Source organism: Haematobia irritans, chromosome 1 (genome assembly GCF_050003625.1).
Source record: "Haematobia irritans isolate KBUSLIRL chromosome 1, ASM5000362v1, whole genome shotgun sequence".
NCBI lineage: Eukaryota > Metazoa > Arthropoda > Insecta > Diptera > Muscidae > Haematobia > Haematobia irritans.
The window spans coordinates 253,168,358-253,196,353 of record NC_134397.1 but is presented as its reverse complement, the minus strand read 5'-3'; the positions used below and the strand labels follow the sequence as shown (position 1 = coordinate 253,196,353).

The 27,996-nt window shown below is 26.7% G+C and overlaps 1 protein-coding gene across 1 annotated transcript; it reads right to left on the bottom strand.

The window, feature by feature from the left end:
• Nucleotides 1-75: 75 nt before the first annotated feature.
• On the bottom strand, nt 76-27,838 carry LOC142220480 (palmitoyltransferase ZDHHC6). The gene is made up of 6 exons (XM_075289659.1): nt 27,611-27,838; nt 14,001-14,185; nt 6,244-6,325; nt 1,959-2,257; nt 842-1,060; nt 76-768 (listed from the first exon to the last, which is right to left on the bottom strand). The coding sequence occupies exons 1-6, from the start codon at nt 27,669-27,671 to the stop codon at nt 271-273; spliced, it is 1,344 nt and encodes a 447-aa protein (XP_075145774.1). The 5' UTR covers nt 27,672-27,838; the 3' UTR covers nt 76-270.
• Nucleotides 27,839-27,996: the final 158 nt, after the last annotated feature.

Sequence of the window (27,996 nt, the reverse complement as noted above, 5' to 3'; positions counted from 1 at the left end):
CAAGCTTCTAAATGTTCTAGCCTACCTTGGCGATCCGTTATTGTAAAAATTGCATTACAGAATTATCTTAGCGTATTAAGTTAATATGATCTCTATTAGAGAATTTATTTTATTTTATATATATTTATATAAAAATTTTCTTAATAAATATATTCACATACAAGTTTACATAAAAGACATACATATTCTCATTTATCATAATTCAAGTCTATTCATGGTATGACTGTCGGATTTACCATTAATTTTGTTACTGCCTCAAGACCATTTATGTCACTTCATTTTCTTATGATTGTGACCATTCTGTTGGACTCTCCTATGATTACCTCCACCACCATTCGAATGAGAAATAACCTCAGTGGCACTAGTCTTCAATTTTGTTTTATTATGATTTATGTGTGTTTGGGTTTCCACAGATATCTCATGGCCATAATCATCTTCCTCCGAAGAATCCGGTTGATATGGCTGGATTAATTCAATTGCACAACGTCGTGGAAACCAACCTCTTAGAGCTTTTTTATTTAATTTAGCCTCCTTTTGCTGTGTTTCGGTGACAACACGTTCGCCGAATAGCCAATGTTTGCGGAAACGTGTTACTTTTATTATATCTTCAGGCTCCAATCGTAGACGTGGTTCATCTGTACAGGGTGGAGATAAACAAACGCGAAATCCTTGAGAGAATAATGGAAGATAACTGCCAGTAGCTTTGCGTATGCATTTATAAGTACGGGTTCGGGCACGTTTTTCACATTTTTGGGCAATCTGTTCGCGCTGTTTTATGGTGAGAGATAGAGAGGAATTTTTGGATTATCTTGAATATTTGTACCACATGTTTTGTACTTACTGTCAAAGTATATTGATCGCATCCTTCTATGACTGGCCATTCAATACCCATTCCTTTGGCCACATTTTCGTTTTTGAAGACTTGTCTCATATTCTCCTTATATCCCAGATCATAAGGATAGATGAACTCATCTAAATCCGGATAATGCATACGACGATACATCGCTTTTTCAATAATCCACATTTCGATTCCAGTTTGATTTTTCAGTATTGATTTCATCTTTTGAAAATTGAAAAGAGATCCAGATAAACTATGTAAGGATTGAGGGAAATTTTGGAATCAACTTTAGAATAACAATGTAGAAAAAACTCCAGGATTTGACCAATTTTAAAATGGTCTTTAGATGGTTCTCACCTAAACTTCGCCAATGTGCTTCAAAACAAACCTTGGTGATGTGATCTTATTTGGATTTGGCCTGAGCTTTTCGGTTATGAAATAGTTTTATTTCAAACTTCTCGTGTTCATTCGAATAATGGGGGAACAAATTTAAAGAATTTAGATTTCAAATCATATGAAGGCCTTTATTTCATCGGATTTTCTTGCCCGCTGGGAGCCACCGTGATGCATGCCCTCCCTGCATACACAAGTTCGTGGGTTCAATTCCTGCTTCGACCGAACACCAAAAAGTTTTTCAGCTGTGGATTATCTCACCTCAGTAATGCTGGTGACGTTTCTGAGGGTTTCAAAACTTCTCTAAGTGGTTCCACTGCATTGTGAAATGCCATTCGGACTCGGCTATAAAAAGGAGGTCCCTTGTCATTGAGCTTAACATGGAATCGGGCAGCACTCAGTGATAAGAGAGAAGTTCAACAATGTGGTATCACAATGGACTGAATAGTCTAAGCGAGCCTAATACATCGGGCTGCCACCTAACCTAAGCTTGCCCGCCTAAAATGTTTAGGACTCCTCTGGAAGTTAAACTAAAATGATTCTTATAAATCCAGAAGCTGTATAATATATGTTTGTGGCCCATACCACAAAATGTAAACATTTGAAATTAAAATTCACCGCACAAGTATAACGACGTTAACCAACAAATGTGAACAAAGATCATTTTCCATAAACAAAACTTTCAAAGTTGATTCACAATAATTTTCTAAATTTCATTAATACTCACCTGAAAATATAAAAGCATTCCTAAGGCTATGACGACACCAATCGCTAAACCCATGGCAAATATGCACATAATTATACTATACATGGTAAATTGAACTGTAGCCAAATGTATGAAGCCACGCGACAGATACCAATAACGATGTATCCCCCGGTAAAATGAACAGCACAATATAACAGCACCATGTAAACTACCGATAATAGAAAATAGCAAGAAATATGTAAAATAAGCATGATTAGCCCAACCAACACAATGGTTAATCCAGGGACAATGATGATCCATTTTCTTTATACAACGATTACCTGGGAAGGGTAAGAAAAAAACACAACAAAACGAGATGAGATGTGATTATATTGCATTTATGGTTTTATACCAGGGTTGCCTTTTATATTTCGGGATTAGAGAACAAAAATTTTTTATAGAAATAAAATTATGACAAAATTTTCTATAGAAATAAAATTTTGAAAAAATTTTCAATAGAAATAAAATTTTGACAAAATTTTCCATAGAAATAAAATTTTGACAAAATTTTCTATAGAAATAAAATTTTGACAAAATTTTCGATAGAAATAAAATTTTGACATAATTTTCTATAAAAATAAAATTTGGACAAAATTTTCAATAGAAATAAAATTTTGAGAAAATTTTCTATAGAAATACAATTTTGAGAAAATTTTCCATATAGAAATAAAATGTTGACAAAATATTCAATATAGAAAACAAATTTTGACAAAATTTTCTATAGAAATAAAATTTTGAGAAAATTTTCTGTAGAAATAAAATTTTGAGAAAATTTTCTATAGAAGTAAAATTTTGAGAAAATTTTCTGTAGAAATAAAATTTTAAGAAAATTTTCTATAGAAGTAAAATTTTGAGAAAATTTTCTATAGAAGTAAAATTGTGAGAAAATTTTCTATAGAAGTAAAATTTTGAGAAAATTTTCTATAGAAATAAAATTTTAAGAAATTTTTCTATAGAAGTAAAATTTTGACAAAATTTTCTATAGAAATAAAATTTTGACAAAACTTTCTATAGAAATAAAATTTTGACAAAATTTTCTATAGAAATAAAAGTTGGACGAAATTTTCTATAGCAATAAAATTTAAAAAAAATGTTCTTTAGCAATAAAGTTTTGAAAAAATTTTCTATAGAAATAAAATTTTGAGAAAATTTTCTATAGAAATACAATTTTGAGAAAATTTTCAATATAGAAATAAAATGTTGACAAAATTTTCTATACAAATAAAATTTTGACAAAATTTTCTAAAGAAGTAAAATTTTGACAAAATTTTCTATAGAAATACAATTTTGACAAAATTTTCTGTATAAGTAAAATTTTGACAAAATTTTTTATAGAAATAAAATTTTGACAAAATTTTCTATAGAAATAAAATTTTGAGAAAATTTTTTATAGAAATAACATTTTGAGAAAATTATCTATAGAAATAAAATTTTGAGAAAATTTTCTATAGAAATAAAATTTTAAGAAATTTTTCTATAGAAGTAAAATTTTGAGAAAATTTTCTAAGAAATAAAATTTTGACAAAATTTTCTATAGAAATAAAATTTTGACAAAATTTTCTATAGAAATAAAATTATGACAAAATTTTCTATAGAAATAAAATTATGACAAAATTTTCTATAGAAATAAAGTTTTGACAAAATTTTCTATAGAAATAAAATTTTGACAAAATTTTCTATAGAAATAAAATTTTGACAAAATTTTCTATAGAAATAAAATTATGACAAAATTTTCTATAAAAATAAAATTATGACAAAATTTTCTATAGAAATAAAGTTTTGACAAAATTTTCTATAGAAATAAAATTTTGACAAAGCTTTCTACAGAAATAAAATTTTGACAAAATTTTCTATAGAAATAAAATTTTGACAAAATTTTCTATAGAAGTAAAATTTTGACAAAATTTTCTATAGAAATAAAATTTTGACAAAATTTTCTATAAAAATAAAATTTTGACAAAATTTTCTATAGAAACAAAATTTAGACAAAATTTTCTATAGAAATAAAATTTTGACAAAATTTTCTATAGAAAAAAAATTTTGACAAAATTTTCTATAGAAATAAACTTTTGACAAAATTTTCTATAGAAATAAAATTTGGGGAAAATTTTCTATAGAAAAAAAATTTTGACAAAATTTTCTATAGAAATAAAATATTGACAAAATTTTCTATAGAAATAAAATTTTGACAAAATTTTCTATAGACATTAAATTTTGTAATACTTTTCTATAGAAATAAAATTTTGGAAAAAGTTTCTATAGAAGTAAAATTTTGAAAAAATGTTCTATAGCAATAAAATTTTGAGAAAATTTTCTATAGAAGTAAAATTTTGTAATACTTTTCTATAGAAATAAAATTTTGAGAAAATTTTCTATAGAAATAAAATTCAAAGAAATTTTTCTATAGACGTAAAATTTTAAGAAATTTTTCTATAGAAGTAAAATTTTGAGAAAATTTTCTATAGACGTAAAATTTTAAGAAATTTTTCTATAGAAGTAAAATTTTGAGAAAATTTTCTATAGAAATAAAATTTTGACAAAATTTTCTATAGAAATAAAATTTTCACAAAATTTTCTATAGAAGTAAAATTTTGACAAAATTTTCTATAGAAATAAAATTTTGACAAAATTTTCTATAGAAATAAAATTTTGACAAAATTTTCTATAGAAACAAAATTTTGACAAAATTTTCTATAGAAATAAAATTTTGGGAAAATTTTCTATAGAAAAAAAATTTTGACAAAATTTTCTATAGAAATAAAATTTTGACAAAATTTTCTATAGAAATAAAATTTTGACAAAATTTTCTATAGACATTAAATTTTGTAATACTTTTCTATAGAAATAAAATTTTGGAAAAAGTTTCTATAGAAGTAAAATTTTGAAAAAATGTTCTTGTTTTGAGAAAATATTCTATAGAAATAAAATTTTGACAAAATTTTCTATCGAAGTAAAATTTTGTAATACTTTTCTATAGAAATAAAATTTTGAGAAAATTTTCTATAGAAATAAAATTTAAAGAAATTTTTCTATAGACGTAAAATTTTAAGAAATTTTTCTATAGAAGTAAAATTTTGAGAAAATTTTCTATAGACGTAAAATTTTAAGAAATTTTTCTATAGAAGTAAAATTTTGAGAAAATTTTCTATAGAAATAAAATGTTGACAAAATTTTCTATAGAAATAAAATTTTGACAAAATTTTCTATAGAAATAAAATTATTACAAAATTTTCTATAGAAATAAAATTATGACAAAATTTTCTATAGAAATAAAATTTTGACAAAATTTTCTATAGAAATAAAATTTTGACAAAATTTTCTATAGAAATAAAATTTTGACAAAGCTTTCTACAGAAATAAAATTTTGAGAAAATTTTCTATAGAAATAAAATTTTGACAAAGTTTTCTATAGAAGTAAAATTTTGTAATACTTTTCTATAGAAATAAAATTTTGAGAAAATTTTCTATAGAAGTAAAATTTTGTAATAGTTTTCTATAGAAATAAAATTTTGACAAAATTTTCTATAGAAATAAAATTTTAAGAAATTTTTCTATAGAAGTAAAATTTTGAGAAAATTTTCTATAGAAATAAAATTTTGACAAAATTTTCTATAGAAATAAAATTTTGACAAAATTTTCTATAGAAATAAAATTATGACAACATTTTCTATAGAAATAAAATTATGACAAAATTTTCTATAGAAATAAAATTTTGACAAAACTTTCTATAGAAATAAAATTTTGACAAAATTTTCTATAGAAATAAAATGTTGACAAAATTTTCTATACCAATAAAAGGTTGTATAGAAATAAAATTTTGACAAAATTTTCTATAGAAATACATTTCTGACAAAATTTTCTATACCAATAAAATTTTGACAAAATTTTCTATAGAAATTCTATACAAATAAAATTTTGACAAAATTTTCTATAGAAATAAAATTTTGACAAAATTTTCTATAGAAATAAAATTTTGAGAAAATTATCTATAGAAATAAAATTTTGAGAAAATTTTATATAGAAATAAAATGTTGACAAAATTTTCTATAGAAATAAAATTCTGAGAAAATTTTCTATAGAAACAAAAAGTGTTGACAAAATTTGTTATAGAAATAAAATTTTGACAACATCTTCTCTCTGTTGGTTAAGTTATTCTTGTAGTTTAGTTACACAATTGCGATATAGCTGTCAGTTAGCAGATTGCAACACTAGGCTTTCCCAATCCCGAAATAAAAAAGCCTACGCTTATAAAGAAAAAAATACTTACATTTTCTACAATGATGAGATCGAGGAGCTTTATAACCTTCACATACTTTACAATATTGCAGTTGATCCGTAACTGTTGGGTCCTAAAAATGAATATGAAAAATTAATGAAACAACATTCGTAAAAAAATGTAATTCGCTAAATCGGCCAATTAAATTCTTTAATTTGCTTAAATAAATTTAAGAAATATATATATGTTTGCATCACATTTTATGTAAGAGATTTCGAATCCACTTTTTGTAGATTTCGAATCTAATGTGAATGAGCCATAAGAGATATTAACGTTTCACGTTCTTAATATTTTTAATTTTAATAAAATTGTCCTGTCGTGTACCACTACATATCGTGTTCATTTTGTTTAAGGCATGCGGTTTTCCTGTTTAAAACTTGTATATTTAATTTTAATTCTTTTTTTTCGGTTGGTTTGTTATTATTTCACCACCATCGCCCAATTTGACACCACGCTATCACGTAGCAATTGCATGTTGAATAACCATTATTTAGCACATGTATGCTTAATGGAACGTTTTACTTGTTGGACAATCTAAACAAGTTAGATGGCTGCTAAACTCTTCTTGGAACAAAATTATTTAGGCTATTCATCATTAGCAAAAAGGGGACAAAACGCCCCCTTATGGAGTTATGGAACAAGAGTAATGGAAAAATGCGTTTGAAACTGCAATAACCTAAAGAAGTAGTGGTGGATTTCTCTACACGATAGTGATTTCTTTTCTTTGAAATTTTTGCTGCCCACACCAAGAAAAAACCATTTGCATTTTCTTAATAACCATAAATGTATACTTTGACCTAGAAAAGGAGAAAAAATATTCCATAGTAAATTGTGGCTTTGTGTCGTTCAAAGTAAGAATTGCATAAATTTAAATAAAAATTTCAAGTAAGTCAATGATTTTAAATTATCTACGATACCATGAGAGTATATACAGTAGCGTGCAAAACTGAGGACAAAATCTGTAATTTTGAGTTGGAATACCTGTAAAAATATAAGCACTCAAGCAAAGTCAATGCCCTGAATGGAAGAAATCCTCTAGATCCACATAGAGGGTTTCACCTTAAACTTTATTTTAAATTTATATTTGTTTAATTTTGTATTTTATTTCCTAGAAAGGGATAAGGCGGCAAGGCTTGGTATCCGTCTTAGGAATTGGTTGCTACAGTAATAGAACTTCATGAGTCCTAGCGATACTTTATATTTATACCCTTCACCACTACTGTGGTACAGGATATAATAAGTTTGTACATTTGTATGTAACGCCAATAAGGAAAAGTCTGAGACCCATCGTTTAGTATACCGATCGTCTTAGAATTAAATTCTGAGTCGATTTAACGATGTCTGTCTGTCTGTCCGTTTGTCTGTTCATGTATTTATGTGCGCAAAGTACAGGTCGCAGTTTAAGTCCGATCGTCCTCAAATTTGGCCTAGGGTCGTTTTTTTTTTTGGAACAAAGACAATCGCTATTGATTTTGGAAAAAAATCGGTTCAGATTTGGATATAGCTGTCATGTATATTTATCCCCGATCTGGGGCCAAATCACCGCATTCGTCATCGAGTTCTGTTTCGTATCGAGAAATATTTCGATCGCTGTAAAATTTTGGATCACCGCATTCGATCGTAATTTATTTTGTCTACTACTTTTTGTTTACATTGCTGTAAACATATGGTAATAAGAAATTGGAAGCAGAACATAATTTCAAAATAACTTTTTGTGATCAAAATATGTATATGTGTAAAAATTATTATGAATCCATGTGTTTTTGTTTTCCTCGTCTTCGGATTCAGAGGATGAGTACAAAGTGGCATTAATAAGGAAAAATATTCGAGACAAAATCAGTCGTTTAGCATTGCCTGTAAGTGATTCTAGTTTGAAGTGAGTGCTTTTAACTAAAGGGTGATACGGTCAAAATTTGGTCAAGGGAAAACGCGTGTAAATCGGTGAAATCGTTTATTTAAAAAATCAAATTAAATTTCTTTTTCAAGTTCAATTTGTATAAAATTCTGGAAAAATATTCAGTTAGGCTTTCGCTTTTCCAAATCCGAATTGCCGGGCCTCACGCTTGACACCTGCCATCAGATTTTGTACAGCCACTTGTCCACCTTCTTCGCCGCAGAAAACCAGTTTGCCTTGAACTGCTGCTCGTCCTTAGCAGTTTTTTTTGGTCTTCTTTAGGTTCCGCTTGACAATAGCCCAGTATTTTTCAATTGGACAGAGCTCTGGCGTGTTGGGAGGGTTCTTGTCCTTGGGCACCACCTGCACGTTGTTGGCGGCGTACCACTCCATGGCCTTTTTACCGTAATGGCAAGATGCCAAATCCGGCAAAACAGTACGGAACAACCGTGTTTCTTCAGGAAAGGCAGCAGACGTTTATTCAAACCCTCTTTCACGTAAATTTCTTGGTTGACAGTCCCGTAAGCTATGAAAATGCTGCTTTTCAAGCCACATGTACAGATGGCTTGCCAAACCAGATGTTTCTTTGCGATCTTTGGCAGTTTTATGTGCTTGAAAATATCTGCTACCTCCTTTTGCCGTATAAAACTCCTGTCCCGGAAGCTGCTTGTAGTCGGCTTTGACGTAGATTTCGTAGTCCATTACCACGCAGTCAAACTTCGTCAGCATCGTCGTGTACAGCCTCCGGGATCGCGCTTTGGCCGTCGTATTTTGTTTATCATCGCGATTTGGAGTCACTACCTTCTTGTAAGTCGATAGTCCGGCTCGTTTTTTGGTTCGATGCACGGTTGTAGACGATACACCCAGCTTATTTGCGGCATCTCGCAGAGAGAGGTTAGGGTTTCGCTTGAAACTACCGGCAAATCTCTTTGTCGTCTCAGCGGCTTCCGGTTTTCGATTTCCCCCCGATCCAGACTTCCTGGCTGTCGACAAACGTTCCCCAAACACTTTAATTACATTTGTAACGGTAGATTTGGCAACTTTTAGCGATTTTGCCAGCTTTGCGTGCGAGTAGCTCGGATTTTCGCGATGCGCGAGCAAAATTTTGATACGCTGCTCTTCTTGCTTGGAGGACATTTTGACAACTGAAGAGTGAATTCCAAAATCAAAATAGGAGCAACATTCTACACACACACCTTCAAAATGAGGGGTGTTCAGGTTTTTTAAATGCAAAATTGAAAGAAATATGTCAAGTTTATATTGACCAAATTTTGACCGTATCAACCTTTAATTGTGTTTTTAACATCCATAGATTTAAAAGACGCTTTCATCTGTCAAAAGAAGCTTTTAAATATGTTCTTGAAAAAATGACTTTTTTGAAGCGGCTACTGAGCATTCCTTTCTTTGTTCCGTTTCCCTAAATGCAAGTAATATATTTTCTTAAATGTATTTTGCCAAAATATATAAATAATACTTCAATTTTCACCAACTACTTGTTTCTTTTTGTTTACATTTTTTCTGCTCAAAAATCACTACATTCTTCGTTTTCGATAGCATGCTACCTATCGAGTAGAAACAATTCGATAACGACTGCGGAGATTCGCGTAAACTACATTACGACGACGAAGTACTCGATTTCGACTGCGGTGATTTGGCCCCTGGTCATAATTGGCGTGTTTATCAACCGATGTTCTTCAAATTCCGTACATCCGAATATTTTGTAAGTCTCGACAAACTTGCAAAATATCAGCCAAATCGGTTCAGATTTAGATATAGCTCCCATATATATATCTTTCGTCCGATTTGGACTCATATGGCAACAGAGGCCAAAGTGATTTTCGTGAAATTTTGTACAGAGTAAAATTGACATAAATTTGATTGAAATCGGTTCAGATTTAGATATAGCTCCCATATATATCTTTCGTCCGATTTGCACTTATATGGTCTCAAAAGCCAGAGTTTTGGCCTGACTTGCTTAAAATTTTGCACGTTTAACGGCGTCGTTATGTGTGCCAAATTTGGTTAAAATCGGTTCAAATTTAGATATAGCTCCCATATATATCTTTCGTCCGATTTGCACTTTTATATGGCCTCAAAAGCCAGAGTTTTGCCCTGACTTGCTTCAAATTTTGCACGAGAGGTACGTTTAACGGCGTCGTTATGTGTTCCAAATTTGGTTAAAATCGGTTCAAATTTAGATATAGCTCCCATATATATCTTTCGTCCGATTTGGACTTATATGGCCTCAAAAGCCAGTGTTTTGCCCTGACTTGCTTCAAATTATTATTACATATTCTCCCATTTACGTGAAATTTTTCAGAGATTGCAGAATTATTATTCTAACTATGCATGTCAAATTTAGTCAAAATCGGCTCCGATTATATATAGCTCCCATATATACGTACACCAGACCACATATTTTGGCTATATCTAACCAATATCCTTGTAAAATCGCCACTGATGAGTAGCAAAAATGATAAATATTACTAAAATTGTCCTATATCTCGAATACATATGTATCGCCTGATAAATCATAAATGCTCTTTTGTACAATTGCATTAAAATTTCTCTCGCTTAATATTTCCCATATTTTTTTACTAACATTATGTTTCATCCCATGGCATTAGCCGATGTAAATTTTAATTCTAGAGTTTTTGTAAAAGTACAAAAAATTGTCTCCAATAAAAGTATTTTATATGGAAATGCAAACCTTTATATAGCTCCCAGCAAATTTGAAGTAGTTGAGATAGTAACACCAAATGTTTGTCTACATAGTGGTGAAGGGTATAATATAGTCGGCTCCGCCCGACTTTAGACTTTACTTACTTGTTTAATAATGCTTTTGTTTTATCCTTCTGAAACAAAACTCAGCGCTTTCGTTTTGAATACGACTTAATTCTGCTATTTCTCGATGAGAATGAATTTACAATTTTCTCACATCTTACCACTAAGCTTCTCGCCAAATTATGTATGTTATCTAAAGTATTTTAACGTAGGGATCACTCGATGCATCTTGCATAGTGATTGATTAAATGAGCTGAGTATTTGAGAGTGACACAACAAATACAATTGAGCATAAGAAAATAGTTATAATAACAAGCGATATAACATTACTAATGAGAGCAAGAGTTAATGCTTTTGTTGTTGTAACTGATGATCTCTGTTATTGAAATGTAGCATTTGCAAATATATATTTTTTATAACTTAAATTAAAGATTCGAGCTTTAATCTAAGTTATAATAAATATATATGTACTTCATATTTTTCATATCCTTCCAAAAATTTTTTCAAATTGGTGTACAACTTATTTGTTTTGCTCACTGTAAGCATTCCAAGGCGCTAGCGGGACTTTTCGTCTTACATTTGTGGTCTGCAATGTTATAAACAGCTAGAAGGTCGACGACATTGGCGGAGATATCACCTCAACTTTGGGAACTCCCTACGATGCCTTGACTTTTTATCTATAAATTCCATGTACGACTGACAAGGCTTGGGCTGGTCGAGTCCCCTATTTATGTATTCAGTAATAGCATGCAAAGTTGTTGTTGTTCTGTGAACATTCACCACAAGGGTGTGTAGGAGTATTTTCTCCAGTGTCTTGGCTACTGGCGAGGAAAGGGATATCATTCGCATTTGCTCGATTCTTTGCCAACAGTTTAAAAATAAAATTTAGACAAAATGTTCTATAGAAAAAAAGTTATGACAAAATCTTCTATAGAAATAAAATTATTGTTGTTTTTTATTTCATGTTTTAAGCTGAATTCTAAAACAACAATAATGATTGAAGAATAAACCAACAATAACAAAACAAAACGAATGAAGATAGAGGAAGCACGCTCAAAACAAACTCAGCCAACTGCACTCAAATCGATGATTTCCCTTTTGCAAAGGAAAAGAAAAATCCTTTCAAACTTGTTAGCCAATGCCGACTATCAAAACCTTTTTTCGGGAGGTTCCAGTGTAGTTCACTTTGGGTGGAGTGAATTACCCGAATTTATTCTGATATTTGCTTGATAGTTTTGCTGTAAGTAGAGGATGCTGATGAGGAATGTGGTAATTCCAAAACAGCTGTACATCCAACCGTCTTGCAGTCTATAGGGATTTGCACAAATAAATTTGACAAGCATACTTTTCCTCTGTGGGTTAAGCTAGTAAATGATTGAAGAATAAACCAACAATAACAAAACGAATAGAAATAAAATGTTGACAAAATTTTCTATAGAAATAAAATTTTGAAAAAATGTCTATAGAAATAAAATTTTGACAAAATATTCTATAGAAATAAAATGTTGACAAAATTTTCTATAGAAACAAAATTTTGACAACATTTTCTATAGAAATAAAATTTTGTCAAAATTTTCTATAGAAATAAAATTTTGACAAAATTTTCTATAGAAATAAAATTTTGACAACATTTTCTATAGAAATAAAATTTTGACAAAATTTTCTATAGAAATAAAATTTTGAAAAAAAATTCTACAGAAATAAAATTTTGAAAAAAATCTATAGAAATAAAATTTTGACAAATTTTTTATACAAATAAAATTTTGACAAAATTTTCTATAGAAATGAAATTTGGCAAAATTTTCTATAGGAATAAAATTTTGACAAAATTTTCTATAGAAATAAAATTTTGACAAAATTTTCTATAGGAATAAAATTTTGACAAAATTTTCTATAGAAATAAAATTTTGACAAAATTTTCTATAGAAATAAAATTTTGACAAAATTTTCTATAGAAATAAAATTTTGACAACATTTTCTATAGAAATAAAATTTTCACAAAATTTTCTATAGAAATACAATTTCGAAATAAAATTTTGACAAAATATTCTACAGAAATAAACATTTTAACAAAATTTTATATAGAAAAAAAATTTTGACAAAATTTTCTATAGACATAAATATTTGACAAAATTTTCTATAGAAATAAAATTTTGCCAAAATTTTCTATAGAAACAAATGACAAAAGTTGCTATAGAAATACAATTTTGAAATAAAATTTTGAAAAAAAAAACATCTATAGAAATAAAATTTTGACAAAATTTTCTATAGAAATAAAATTTTGACAAAATTTTCTATAGAAATCAAATTTTTACAAAATTTTCTATAGAAATAAAATTTGGACAAAATTTTCTATAAAATGAAATTTTGACAAAATTTTCTATAGAAATGAAATTTTGAAAAAATTTTCTATAGAAATAAAATTTAAAAAAAAAAAATCTATAGAAATACAAATTTGACAAAATTTTCTATAGAAATAAAATGTCAATCGTTAAAACATTTAAAATTGGACACACTTACAATTTAAGGGATATTTATACACCCAAAAAATGTCACTAATAGGATTATAATAGATATTGCAATATTATTAAAATAAAAAATGGAATCTTCCTTTCGAAGAAAACATATTTTGTTCATACTAACCACAAAAAATTGATCACAATTTTCAAAAAAAAGTTTTTTTTTAAATTTGCTAAAATTTTCTTTAAATTTTGGTAGATTATTTTTGGCACTAGTGGCAACTGTGCTCCGCAGACCTATACTCATTCAAATTAACTTACAATTACAGACCTTTTGACCCTTTTAACACCTCCGAATATTCGCACACAATTTTTTTAAATGGATACAATTATAATTCATTAACACTACCATTCGTCATTAGCCATTTTGAAAGCAATTTTCAATATCATTCAATTGACTTTTAATTATTATTACTTCATTACTAAAATGCTTGAATCAAATTTGTTATTAGTGGTAACATGGAATCCACCAATTATTAGGCAATTAATACTAACAATAATTGTACACACATACACACCCTCCCTTAACACAAGACTGTGTTCTTACTTACCTTTGGTTTCCATTTTAGAGGCAATAAACCTGGCCCAGTCAAAGTGGCCATAACATAGTTGAAGGTGGCCAACGATGAAAGCATTAAAAATATGGCCTGATTTAGAAAACCACCCAGGGAAAAATTAGGCGGCCACCACATTGAGTTCATATATAAAGTTGTCAGTGTAATGCATTTTATAATGCCTGCAATAAAAACAAAGAAGGAAAACAAAGGGAAAATGTAATAAATCATGTCTTGCCAATTTTTTTGTTAGCGTCTAGAATTGCAGCAATTTATGGTATAATCAAACTTATTTCACTTTCATTTTTCATATAAAAAATTGTAATGAAAATCGCGTGTCTTACATGTAGTATACTAAAATATTTATCAACTTTGCATTAGCAAATGAAAACGACGAAGAATCCAAAAAGGTCCCAAGGCTTTATGAACTCTGGATGTGCATCAAACCATGTAAGGTTTACAATAAAATGATCCATCATTATTTGTGACCTTCTGAATGCAATGCCGTTTACCATATGTTTTCATGTCACTTTTTTTTAATACATATCAAATTTATCCACATATTTCTGGTGGCTGCCTTTTTTTAACATTATAGATTTATTCAACCTCAATCTCGAAATTATTCTTTACTAACAAGTAGTAATAATAGTTTTGTTGTATTATGAGAATTTTTTGATAAGGACAACTATCAAGTATTCATCCTAAATGATACACGGAGTCTCCTGCTTATACACGCGGCAAACTAACAAAATGTTATTTCATAGTAAAGTTTGTCAAAATTTTATTTCTATAGAAAATGTTGTCAAAATTTTATTTCTATAGAAAATTTTGTCAAAATTTTATTTCTATAGAAAATTTTGTCGAAATTTTATTTCGATAGAAAATTTTGTCAAAATTTTCTATATATAGAAAATGTTGTCAAAAATTTATTTCTATAGAAATTTTGTCAAAATTTTATTTCTATAGAAAATTTTGTCTAAATTTCATTTCTATAGAAAATTTTGTCAATATTTCATTTCTATAGAAAATTTTGTCAATATTTCATTTCTATAGAAAATTTTGTCAATATTTCATTTCTATAGAAAATTTTGTCAAAATTTTATTTCTATAGAAAATATTGTCAAAATTTTATTTCTACAGAAAATTTTTTCAAAATTTTATTTCTATAGAAAATTTTGCCAAAATTTTATTTCGATAGAAAATTTTGTCAAAATTTTATTTCGATAGAAAATTTTGTCAAAATTTTCTATATATAGAAATTTTCTTTTTCTATAGACATAAAATTTTGACAAAATTTTCTATAGAAATGAAATATTGACAAAATTTTCTATAGAAATGAAATATTGACAAAATTTTCTAAAGAAATGAAATTTAGACAAAATTTTCTATATAAATAAAATTTGAAAACATTTTTCATAGAAATAAAATTTTGACACAATTTTCTATAGAAATAAAATTTTGACAAATTTTTCTTTAGAAATAAAGTTTTGACAAAATTCTATAGAAATAAATTTTTGACAACATTTTCTATATATATAAAATTTTAACAAAATTTTCTATCGAAACAAAATTTTGACAAAATTTTCTATCGAAATAAAATGTTGACAAAATTTTCTATCGAAATAAAATGTTGACAAAATTTTCTATAGAAATAAAATTTTGACAAAGTTTTCTATAGAAATAAACTTTTGACAAACTTTTCTATAGAAATAAAATTTAAAAAAATGTTGACAAAATATTCTATAGAAATAAAATTTTGACAAAATTTTCTGTAGAAATAAAATTTTGACAATATTTTCTATAGAAATAAAATTTTGACAAAATTTTCTTTAGAAATGAAATATTGACAAAATTTTCAATAGAAATGAAATTTTGACAAAATTTTCTATATAAATAAAATTTGAAAACAATTTTCATAGAAATAAAATTTTGACAAAATTTTCTATAGAAATAAAATTTTGACAAATTTTTCTTTAGAAATAAAGTTTTGACAAAATTTTCTATAGAAATAAATTTTTGACAACATTTTCTATATATAGAAAATTTTAACAAAATTTTCTATCGAAACAAAATTTTGACAAAATTTTCTATAGAAATAAAATTTTCACAAAATTTTCTATAGAAATAAATTTTTGATAACATTTTCTATATATAGAAAATTTTGACAAAATTTTCTATAGAAATAAAATTTTGACAACATTTTCTATATATAGAAAATTTTAACAAAATTTTCTATCGAAACAAAATGTTCTATAGAAATAAAATTTTCACAAAATTTTCTATAGAAATCAATTTTTGACAACATTTTCTATATATAGAAAATTTTGACAAAATTTTCTATCGAAATAAAATTTTGACAAAATTTTCTATAGAAATAAAATTTTGACAAAATTTTCTATCGAAATAAAATTTTGACAAAATTTTCTATAGAAATAAAATTTTGACAAAAATTTCTATAGAAATAAAATGTTGACAAACTTTTCTATAGAAATAAAATTTAAAAAAATGTTGACAAAATTTTCTATAGAAATAAAAGTTTGACAAAATTTTCTGTAGAAATAAAATTTTGACAATATTTTCTATAGAAATAAAATTTTGACAAAATTTTCTATAGAAATGAAATATTGACAAAATTTTCTAAAGAAATGAAATTTAGACAAAATTTTCTATATAAATAAAATTTGAAAACATTTTTCATAGAAATAAAATTTTGACACAATTTTCTATAGAAATAAAATTTTGACAAATTTTTCTTTAGAAATAAAGTTTTGACAAAATTCTATAGAAATAAATTTTTGACAACATTTTCTATATATATAAAATTTTAACAAAATTTTCTATCGAAACAAAATTTTGACAAAATTTTCTATCGAAATAAAATGTTGACAAAATTTTCTATCGAAATAAAATGTTGACAAAATTTTCTATAGAAAATTTTGACAAAGTTTTCTATAGAAATAAACTTTTGACAAACTTTTCTATCGAAATAAAATGTTGACAAACTTTTCTATAGAAATAAAATTTAAAAAAATTTTGACAAAATTTTCTATAGAAATAAAATTTTGACAAAATTTTCTGTAGAAATAAAATTTTGACAATATTTTCTATAGAAATAAAATTTTGATAAAATTTTCTATAGAAATGAAATATTGACAAAATTTTCTATAGAAATGAAATATTGACAAAATTTTCTATATAAATAAAATTTGAAAAAATTTTTCATAGAAATAAAATTTTGACAAAATTTTCTCTAGAAATAAAATTTTGACAAATTTTTCTTTAGAAATAAAGTTTTGACAAAATTTTCTATAGAAATAAATTTTTGACAACATTTTCTATATATAGAAAATTTTAACAAAATTTTCTATCGAAACAAAATTTTCTATAGAAATAAAATTTTCTATAGAAATGAATTTTTGACAACATTTTCTATATATAGAAAATTTTGACAAAATTTTCTATAGAAATAAAATTTTGACAAAATTTTCTATAGAAATAAACTTTTGACAAACTTTTCTATAGAAATAAAATTTTGACAAAATTTTCTATAGAAATAAAATTTTGTCGAAATTTTATTTCGATAGAAAATTTTGTCAAAATTTTCTATATATAGAAAATGTTGTCAAAAATTTATTTCTATAGAAATTTTGTCAAAATTTTATTTCTATAGAAAATTTTGTCTAAATTTCATTTCTATAGAAAATTTTGTCAATATTTCATTTCTATAGAAAATTTTGTCAATATTTCATTTCTATAGAAAATTTTGCCAATATTTCATTTCTATAGAAAATTTTGTCAAAATTTTATTTCTATAGAAAATATTGTCAAAATTTTATTTCTACAGAAAATTTTTTCAAAATTTTATTTCTATAGAAAATTTTGTCAACATTTTTTCAAAATCGCGTGTAGAAAAGTTTGTCATAATTTTATTTCTATAGAAAATTTTGTCAAAATTTTATTTCTATAGAAAATTTTGCCAAAATTTTATTTCGATAGAAAATTTTGTCAAAATTTTATTTCGATAGAAAATTTTGTCAAAATTTTCTATATATAGAAATTTTCTTTTTCTATAGACATAAAATTTTGACAAAATTTTCTATAGAAATGAAATATTGACAAAATTTTCTATAGAAATGAAATATTGACAAAATTTTCTAAAGAAATGAAATTTAGACAAAATTTTCTATATAAATAAAATTTGAAAACATTTTTCATAGAAATAAAATTTTGACACAATTTTCTATAGAAATAAAATTTTGACAAATTTTTCTTTAGAAATAAAGTTTTGACAAAATTCTATAGAAATAAATTTTTGACAACATTTTCTATATATATAAAATTTTAACAAAATTTTCTATCGAAACAAAATTTTGACAAAATTTTCTATCGAAATAAAATGTTGACAAAATTTTCTATCGAAATAAAATGTTGACAAAATTTTCTATAGAAATAAAATTTTGACAAAGTTTTCTATAGAAATAAAATTTTCTATAGAAATAAAATTTTGACAAAATTTTCTGTAGAAATAAAATTTTGACAATATTTTCTATAGAAATAAAATTTTGACAAAATTTTCTTTAGAAATGAAATATTGACAAAATTTTCAATAGAAATGAAATTTTGACAAAATTTTCTATATAAATAAAATTTGAAAAAAATTTTCATAGAAATAAAATTTTGACAAAATTTTCTATAGAAATAAAATTTTGACAAATTTTTCTTTAGAAATAAAGTTTTGACAAAATTTTCTATAGAAATAAATTTTTGACAACATTTTCTATATATAGAAAATTTTAACAAAATTTTCTATCGAAACAAAATTTTGACAAAATTTTCTATAGAAATAAAATTTTCACAAAATTTTCTATAGAAATAAATTTTTGATAACATTTGCTATATATAGAAAATTTTGACAAAATTTTCTATAGAAATAAAATTTTGACAACATTTTCTATATATAGAAAATTTTAACAAAATTTTCTATCGAAACAAAATGTTCTATAGAAATAAAATTTTCACAAAATTTTCTATAGAAATCAATTTTTGACAACATTTTCTATATATAGAAAATTTTGACAAAATTTTCTATCGAAATAAAATTTTGACAAAATTTTCTATAGAAATAAAATTTTGACAAAATTTTCTATCGAAATAAAATTTTGACAAAATTTTCTATAGAAATAAAATTTTGACAAAAATTTCTATAGAAATAAAATGTTGACAAACTTTTCTATAGAAATAAAATTTAAAAAAATGTTGACAAAATTTTCTATAGAAATAAAAGTTTGACAAAATTTTCTGTAGAAATAAAATTTTGACAATATTTTCTATAGAAATAAAATTTTGACAAAATTTTCTATAGAAATGAAATATTGACAAAATTTTCTAAAGAAATGAAATTTAGACAAAATTTTCTATATAAATAAAATTTGAAAACATTTTTCATAGAAATAAAATTTTGACACAATTTTCTATAGAAATAAAATTTTGACAAATTTTTCTTTAGAAATAAAGTTTTGACAAAATTCTATAGAAATAAATTTTTGACAACATTTTCTATATATATAAAATTTTAACAAAATTTTCTATCGAAACAAAATTTTGACAAAATTTTCTATCGAAATAAAATGTTGACAAAATTTTCTATCGAAATAAAATGTTGACAAAATTTTCTATAGAAATATAATTTTGACAAAGTTTTCTATAGAAATAAACTTTTGACAAACTTTTCTATCGAAATAAAATGTTGACAAACTTTTCTATAGAAATAAAATTTAAAAAAATTTTGACAAAATTTTCTATAGAAATAAAATTTTGACAAAATTTTCTGTAGAAATAAAATTTTGACAAAATTTTCTATAGAAATGAAATATTGACAAAATTTTCTATAGAAATGAAATATTGACAAAATTTTCTATATAAATAAAATTTGAAAAAATTTTTCATAGAAATAAAATTTTGACAAAATTTTCTCTAGAAATAAAATTTTGACAAATTTTTCTTTAGAAATAAAGTTTTGACAAAATTTTCTATAGAAATAAATTTTTGACAACATTTTCTATATATAGAAAATTTTAACAAAATTTTCTATCGAAACAAAATTTTCTATAGAAATAAAATTTTCTATAGAAATGAATTTTTGACAACATTTTCTATATATAGAAAATTTTGACAAAATTTTCTATAGAAATACAATTTTGACAAAATTTTCTATAGAAATAAACTTTTGACAAACTTTTCTATAGAAATAAAATTTAAAAAAATGATGACAAAATTTTCTATAGAAATAAAATGTTGACAAAATTTTCTGTAGAAATAAAATTTTGACAATATTTTCTATAGAAATAAGATTTTGACAAAATTTTTGTATAGAAATGAAATATTGACAAAATTTTCTATAGAAATGAAATATTGACAAAATTTTGTCAAAATTTTTATAATATTTATAAGAATATTATAAAAATATTTATAATAAAATTTTTATTTCTATAGGAAATTTTGTCAAATAAAATTTTTATTTCTACAGAAAATTTTGTGAAAATTTTATTTCTATTGAAAATTTTGTCAACATTTTATCTCTATTAAAATTTTTGTCAAAATTTTATTTCTATTGAAAATTTTGTCAAAATTTTATTTCTATTGAAAATTTTGTCCAAATTTTAGTTCTATAGAAAATTTTGTCAAAATTTTATTTCTATTGAAAATTTTGTCAAAATTTTATTTCTATAGAAAATTTTGTCAAAGTGGTGGGTTTCTCGGCAAAGAAAATTTGAATTGACCTCTTGTATAGTTATTCTGAGTTCCTGTATAATTATTATGAATTCTCTTGGTTGTCACTAATGTAACCTAACATCAATTTCAAAATGTAAGAAAGAAATCCAAAGTCCTTATTGTAATGAAATTGTCTCAAAGAAACCAAGATTTGCTTCGGCTCCTATTCAATCCCACATACCACTACGAAGCATTATTCCTTGAGAGCGTGTAATAAATAAATCAACTAATTAGTACAAGTAATTCCTTCTCAATAGATCCATTTTGTATAGGTACCAACAAAACAAGTGTACAATAAAGTTAGAAAGCCATTTGTGTTAAACGTCTCGCCCACATCCGCTGCTATTGGATTGGACGATATTAATTGAACATGCGAAGGAAGAATATAAGGAGGATTTTCTTTGCTACAAAAAGTACAACAATGGTTCTTGCATGCAAAATAGACTTGTGGTTTGGAGTCTTGGTGACAACCACAACCGAAAATAAAACTCAAGAAGCATAGTTGTTAACAATGCCCTTTCCTTTTGGTGTGGCGGACAAAACAGCCTAGCTGCTACAAGTGGTATTTTCATACCTGCAAATTGAGAATGTTGCCTATTAATATCCGGAGTAGACGTTCGAGCGGAAGTAAGCAGGAGTTAATGTGCCATGAAATGAATGGCAGTGACATGAACCGACGCATATATTGAGGGTGGACGACTTAACGCTCATAATAACAACGTGAAAAACAAATTGTAGAAAATAAAATACAATTACAAAGATGATAGGCGATAGTCTTTGTCATTCAATAGCAATGTTATGACGATAGATGGATGTTTTGTAATCATCATAGCTAAAAGGACATATGATATAAAAATAGAAAATTTTAGTAAGTTAATGATAAATATTTCCCTTCATCACGTTATTTGGATAGGGAAATGAGCAGCAGACATCCCTGTAAGGACGACTTGAAGAACAATTGACCTTCTTTAATAGCCATAGTCTCCATCAACAATATTTGAACATCAATACTCGTATAAGAGAGATCCAAACTAGATTGTATAGTATCCCAGCAAAAAAATTTGGAAGTTCTTCCAACGGCACAACTTTAAAAGAACTTCCAGAGGAGGCACTCCCAACGATGTTCTTTATTTTAACTGCCCAGGAAGTTCTTTTCATTCAATTTTTTATAACATGCTTTTCTCATACTTTTCATGGGTAATTTTAACTGTTTTTGTTTCCAATAGGTTAAAAACAGAGCAAGAATTCATAAAATGGTACAAATCATTTAAATTTTGTTGACAAAAATTCTAAATCCAATCCGAAAAAAATGTGAATGTTTGAAAATATTTGAGGTCAAACGTTTCAGACAAGCGTTAGAATCCATTAAAAATTATAAAAATTATTTATTTGACAAAATATCACAGAATTTTTTGATTTACATCCAAAACATTGAATTCGAATCACACCTAAAGAAGTGATGCAAATTCAGTGCAACGGCTTTTGAAATGGAGGACTTCCGTCCTATGACAAGCCCATGTTAAATTCATCGCTTCTGCTTCAATTTTTCACCACTTCCAGATCCAAAAAGAACATTTTCATTACATTTTTGGCGACGCCTTTTTTGCTGGGATGCGGAAGCAATAGTTTACCAATAAAGATATCTTTTGAAACTCTCCAAACGTTAAATCTAGTCTACATGTCAAGTAGAGTAAAATCCCGTTGAAAATAGGTGCAAGATATGAAAATTTCTACCCTATTTTCCTAAATCAAGCCTTGATATGTATGGAAGCTAAATCTAAATCTTAACCGATTCGAACCAACTTTGGCTTCTGGCGATATCGGGCGAAAGCTATGTATGGGAACTATATCTAAAGGAGGGTTTTCAGTTCGAGTTTAAATTAAATTAAAAAAAGAAGAATAATATTATTTTTTTTGGCAAATTTTATTATAACTTGGTGGGGAATGATCCAATCTATAAATACCACAACAAAAAAATTACAAACAAACAATTACTTATCCCTGTCGAAAGTACTTGATAAGACGAGAAAAGTAATTTCTGGATTTTGCTAGATTGGTTGACGTTTGTTATTTATGAGCCTCTATAGTTCTATCGATTTTAAGCACTTGTTTGCAATTTTCATCTATTTTTCGCATGACGATAGCTCGAAAAATGCTGTGGATTTTTTTTGCAGTCTTCAGGAAAGTTGTAGCTCTCAACTCTGGCACCAAAGATGCTGAATATATTAAGTCGAAAAATGTTCGTCTTCATGCTCAAAACCCCAAAAATGTCGAAAAAATTACCATATTTTTCATGGATTTTTTCTGTTTTTCGATCACAGCTTTTGAACTATCGAAAATTGTATAGCTGCGATAAGTGATTTTTTGCTTGGAGACAAAAAGTTGAATATTGCATTAATGAGGAATAATGAGGAATAATCGCCCGCGCCCAAGGTTAATGTGGTTGTCCTTTATCATTATGCTAAACATAGAATCGGCCAACACTCACTTATTAGCGACCAGTGGTCTGGTATCTCCTATGTTAGGTTAGGTTAAAGTTGCAGCCCCGATTAAGTTTCAGGCTCACTTAGACTATTCAGTCCATTGTGATACCAAATTATCTAAAAGTACCTATTACATATGGACACTTATAGTTTTAACCGCTGAACCTTCTCGATTATTTTCTTCTGTTGAACCAACCAGATTGTTGCAAAAACATTAGCAGACTGCTTGAGTTAACGTTTTCCAGATCCGCCAGTAATCTAAAGCTCTATATGCCCCTAAAATTCGCTTACGCCTTACAAAAAATGCAGGACTCTCACACAAGAGGTGTTTAATTGATTCCTTTTCCTCCGCATCATGACAGCTAATACAGTAGTCATATATGTTACTTCGTTCCCCGGTATCTCAGACCCATCCTGAAATCGAAAAGTTTTAATAAATTGATTGCGTACAATTTCATCTTTATAAATTTCATTAATTCAAAAAAGTAACCGTGGGAAAAAACTGTTTTTCCGATTGAAAATAGAACTAGTATCTACCTTAATTGGCAAATTATTAGATATAATAGGCGAAAGTCCTGGCAGCCAGTCCTAATGTTCTTTTTATATATTTTTGTAGATTCATTCACTCAAAAAAAAAAAAAAATAAAGAAAACTTGAATTATTTGTTTCTTGTTCGGTCTTTTTCAGTTTAAATAAAATTCTTTATTTTGCCTTTCTTTAGATCTCAAGCAAAAGAATTTTATTTAAATAAAGAACATTTTTTATTTCGTACCAATTCCAAATCAGAGAACTTTGCCATATTACGTTACCGACAAATTTGTCTACGATATTAACATATTGAGTAGTAATTTCCAAAATTTGTATTTGCAATCTCATTGAATCATTTATTTTATTCGTACAACGATTGGTGTTATCGCAAGTTCTAATGTGGACTTATGGAATTTTTGTATTTTGCCTTCACAATGAAATGGCTTTACATTTTTTACAACATCTTTATAGGCTTTTCGTCATTTTTTAAATAATAAAATAATGAAGGAATAAATCATTGTAGAATGTATTATTATTTTTAGATTTTACTATATTGTATATATTTTTTTTATACAAATCGAACACATTTGTGCTCATTGAATGCCCTAGACTTACTACAGATTTGTGTGACTAACGCTATAGGCACGGCAATTTTTATTTACGCTTTTATAAAATTTATATTTAGTCAGATATCTTGGACTTCTTTATCGGTTTTTGTTGAAGTCGTTAGACAATACAATATTTACGGTCATATTCATGTAGCTCCATTAGGCTTGAACTGTCAAAAGAAAATTGAAGATATTTTTGTTGCGAGTTAATTTTAACTGGAGTTTTAAAGGTATTTAATTTATCGACAATTTTCTAACTATTATCTTCAAATCATCATTCAAATAAAACCATTATTGAATTACTCCATTATTTTTATCCAACGTTTCGTTGGGGGAAATTTGTCATGTTTCTAAAAGTTCGTGAGCTAACCTTGCTCTTGCGTAGCTTCATCCAATAGAATATTAATAGATTAATTTATCAAGCGAGAAATAGAACACTATCGTTAAATGTTAAATTATTTTCGCTTTCATTTTTTATTATGTTTTTCTTTTTATATCTTATTAATGTTATTAGTCCTTTTTTCGTTTATGATACACAAAATATTTTGATTAATCATCTTGAATCACATACTGTATTTATAAGATTGGAATCTTTTGTATGTGAAACTATAAATAAACAAACTTGAAACTTAAGCAATATGCTTAAGCTATCAAAAAATCGATGACTATCAGATTATTATATTTGATCGAAGAGCCATGTTTCCTCTCAACGTTATTTTTGATCAAAAGTAAGCTACCTCGTTACCCAATTAGAACAGAGATTTATCATACTCAAATAACCGAGACTGATGATGTATGTAATTTATGATAAATCGCAATCTCCGTCTTTGGAGTTAATTTCTCCACATCCAAATTCGTCATTTTCAAGGATCAGTGGCCTGAAATCCGTCATAAAGGTGGGTATTAAGTTCGAGTTTAGCCGCTAAAAACGCTAAAGTGAAAACTAAATCAGTAAAAAAAGGCATAAAATTATACATATTTATTGCAAATTTTATTATAACTTGATGGGGAATAGCCCAAAGCAAATTTTCACAAAGTTTGTATTCCTTAAAGTGGTTTAGTTAAGAAAAGCAATCGTGAAAAAATGGCGATTTTAGCGGCTAACCTCGAACTTAATACCCACCTTAAAGCAAAATATTGCTTCCGAAAGGTTATAAAGGAAAAATACGAATTAATTGTATTTTATAAGGTTTTCTACAATTTTTATTTTTTTAACTAGAACTAAAATAATTTCGTCTTCATTTAATCAAAAATCAAGGCTTGAAATTAATAGATAAGGTAGGTATTAAGTTCGAGTTTAGCCGCTAAAATCGTCATTTTTTCACGATTAGTTTTCTTTAATAATCCATTTTAAGGAATACAAACCTTCTGAAAATTTGCTTTAGGCTATTCCCCATCAAGTTATAATAAAATTTGCAACAAATATGAATAATTTTTGATTTAGTTTTCACTTTAGCGGCTAAACTCGAACTTAGTACTCACCTTAAAGGTGAGTATAATGTCCGAGTTTAGCCGCTAAAATCACCATTTTTCACGATTACTTTTCCCCAATAATCCATTAAAAAAGAATATAAACTTTGTGAAAAGTTGCTTTGGGATATTCACCATCAAATGAAAATTTAAAAAAAAAATTAAAATTTGCATCAAAGAGGAACAACTTTATACAGTATTAAGTTGGCATTATCGCACTAAAACAGACATTTTTTCACGGTTACTTTTCTTTAATAATTTATTTTAAAGAAAATAAACCTTGTCAATTGTAGCTTTGTATAATACCCCGCCAAGTTCTAATAAAATATGCAAAAAAGTTATTTTGTTATTCTGCTTTTATAGTTTTATTTTTGATTTGAGCGGCTAAACTCGAACTTAATACCCATCTTAGGGCCAGTATTACGTTGACATTATCGCGATAAATTTGCCATTTTTTCACTGTTACTTTTCCTTAAAAATTTATTTCACCGAAACTAAACATTTTCAATTTTTGCATTGGATCATTCCCCATCAAGTTATAATAAAATTTGCAATAAGAAGATATGATTTATTTATTTATTTATTTATTTATTTATTTATTCAAAAATTCTGTAATACAAAGCCAATAGAGGCCTATAAAAATATATTACATCATAACAAAAATACTGAGCCATCGATATAATGTAAACAAGTTAATACCTTAAACTAAGAAGAAACTAATTTAATTGACTCCCCAGCCGCAAGAGTAGAAGTGACTATTAAAATAGCGATGAAATAAGTGGAATTTGGTCCCATATACAGTGCAAGTCAACATAAAATCAATAACTTAAAAATACATAGGGGTTCCATAGAATATACCAAGTGTGTATGCAATAGATGATATCTAAATCGTCCAAGAACCTTACATTTTAGGTAGCACTAGCCATATATTCCATGAGTTTTGAGACGAAATGCGTTATTACAATGAGAAAAAATGCGTAGTTCTAGAGGCAATCGATTCCAACACCGAGCTATTCTAACCACAAAAGATCTAACATAAATATTCCTCCTTATACGAGGAATAAATATCTGAACATTTCTAATAGAACGCGAAAAGGTTTCCACAGATTTAATTTTTGATTTTAGCGGCTAAAGGTGAGTATTATGTTCCAATAAAAAAATTGAAAATGTTTATAAATAAATAAAAATTGAAAATGTTTATAACCGGGAAAAAATTGCCAATTTAGCGCGATAATGCCAACTTAATACTGGCCTTAAACTCGAACTTAGTACTCACCTTAAGTAGAGAACCCGGTTTACCTACTAAAAAAACATTTGTCATTGCATATCTTTAGGCGTCGCAATTAATCGTTTGATGATGCGGTGGTCAAAATTATAATATTGGACTTATATGTTCTATTTTATATTATATTAAACCGGTCACATTCGTATTGTTAAAGGAACCCAGGATCAAAATGTACAAACACTTTTACTGAATTTTCCATCACTGCCACATATATGTGGTTCAGCGGGCAGCAAACGTTCTTCCGATATCCCTTCTTGTTAATGACAAATTCCTTTAGTAAATAAAAAAAGGAACGCAAAGTATTGACCAAGCAAACATTTAAACAATATCTACTTTCATTTTTGTTTTGATATTTTTATTGTTTTCGTTGTTGACAATCTCCACCATAATCATTTCCATTGTGTATTAGTCACTCATGAGCGTGAATATAATCTGATTCACCCACGCATCTCTAATACTTACCTAGAGCTGTTATGGGACCCCAATGCAAAAATCTTTTAAAGCTGGATATTTCGGCAGACATTTTCACATTCTTTGTTCACTTCAAAAATTATTATGTTTTCATTGTCACTTCCTTTCCACATCACAATTGTTATACCGTGCTAAAAACGATAACAAAATCCCAACAACAAACAAACTCGTATTCACGTACCGAGAACAAATCCACCACTGAACAAGATATTGAGTTCTAGTGTCTGGCGTAGTGTTGTACAGAATGTCACAAAAAGAAAAATTCTGTTGAGTACAAATGTCAACACAAAGAACAATGTGGCTATACTCAAGGTATACTCATTTTAAGGTAATACTGTTAGATCAACTCAAAGACGATTATCTCTTCGTTTCGTTTA

What these genes read in the sequence shown, in the direction of transcription:
- LOC142220480 (XM_075289659.1), bottom strand. Translation starts at nt 27,671, where the DNA reads ATGTCTGCCGAAATATCCAGCTTTAAAAGATTTTTGCATTGGGGTCCC. An exon ending in CTCTAAAATGGAAACCAAAG is followed by an intron (nt 6,326 to 14,000) that starts GTAAGTAAGAAC and finishes ATTCATTTTTAG; the next exon opens with GACCCAACAGTTACGGATCA. An exon ending in GCGATCAATATACTTTGACA is followed by an intron (nt 769 to 841) that starts GTAAGTACAAAA and finishes ACCATAAAACAG; the next exon opens with CGCGAACAGATTGCCCAAAA.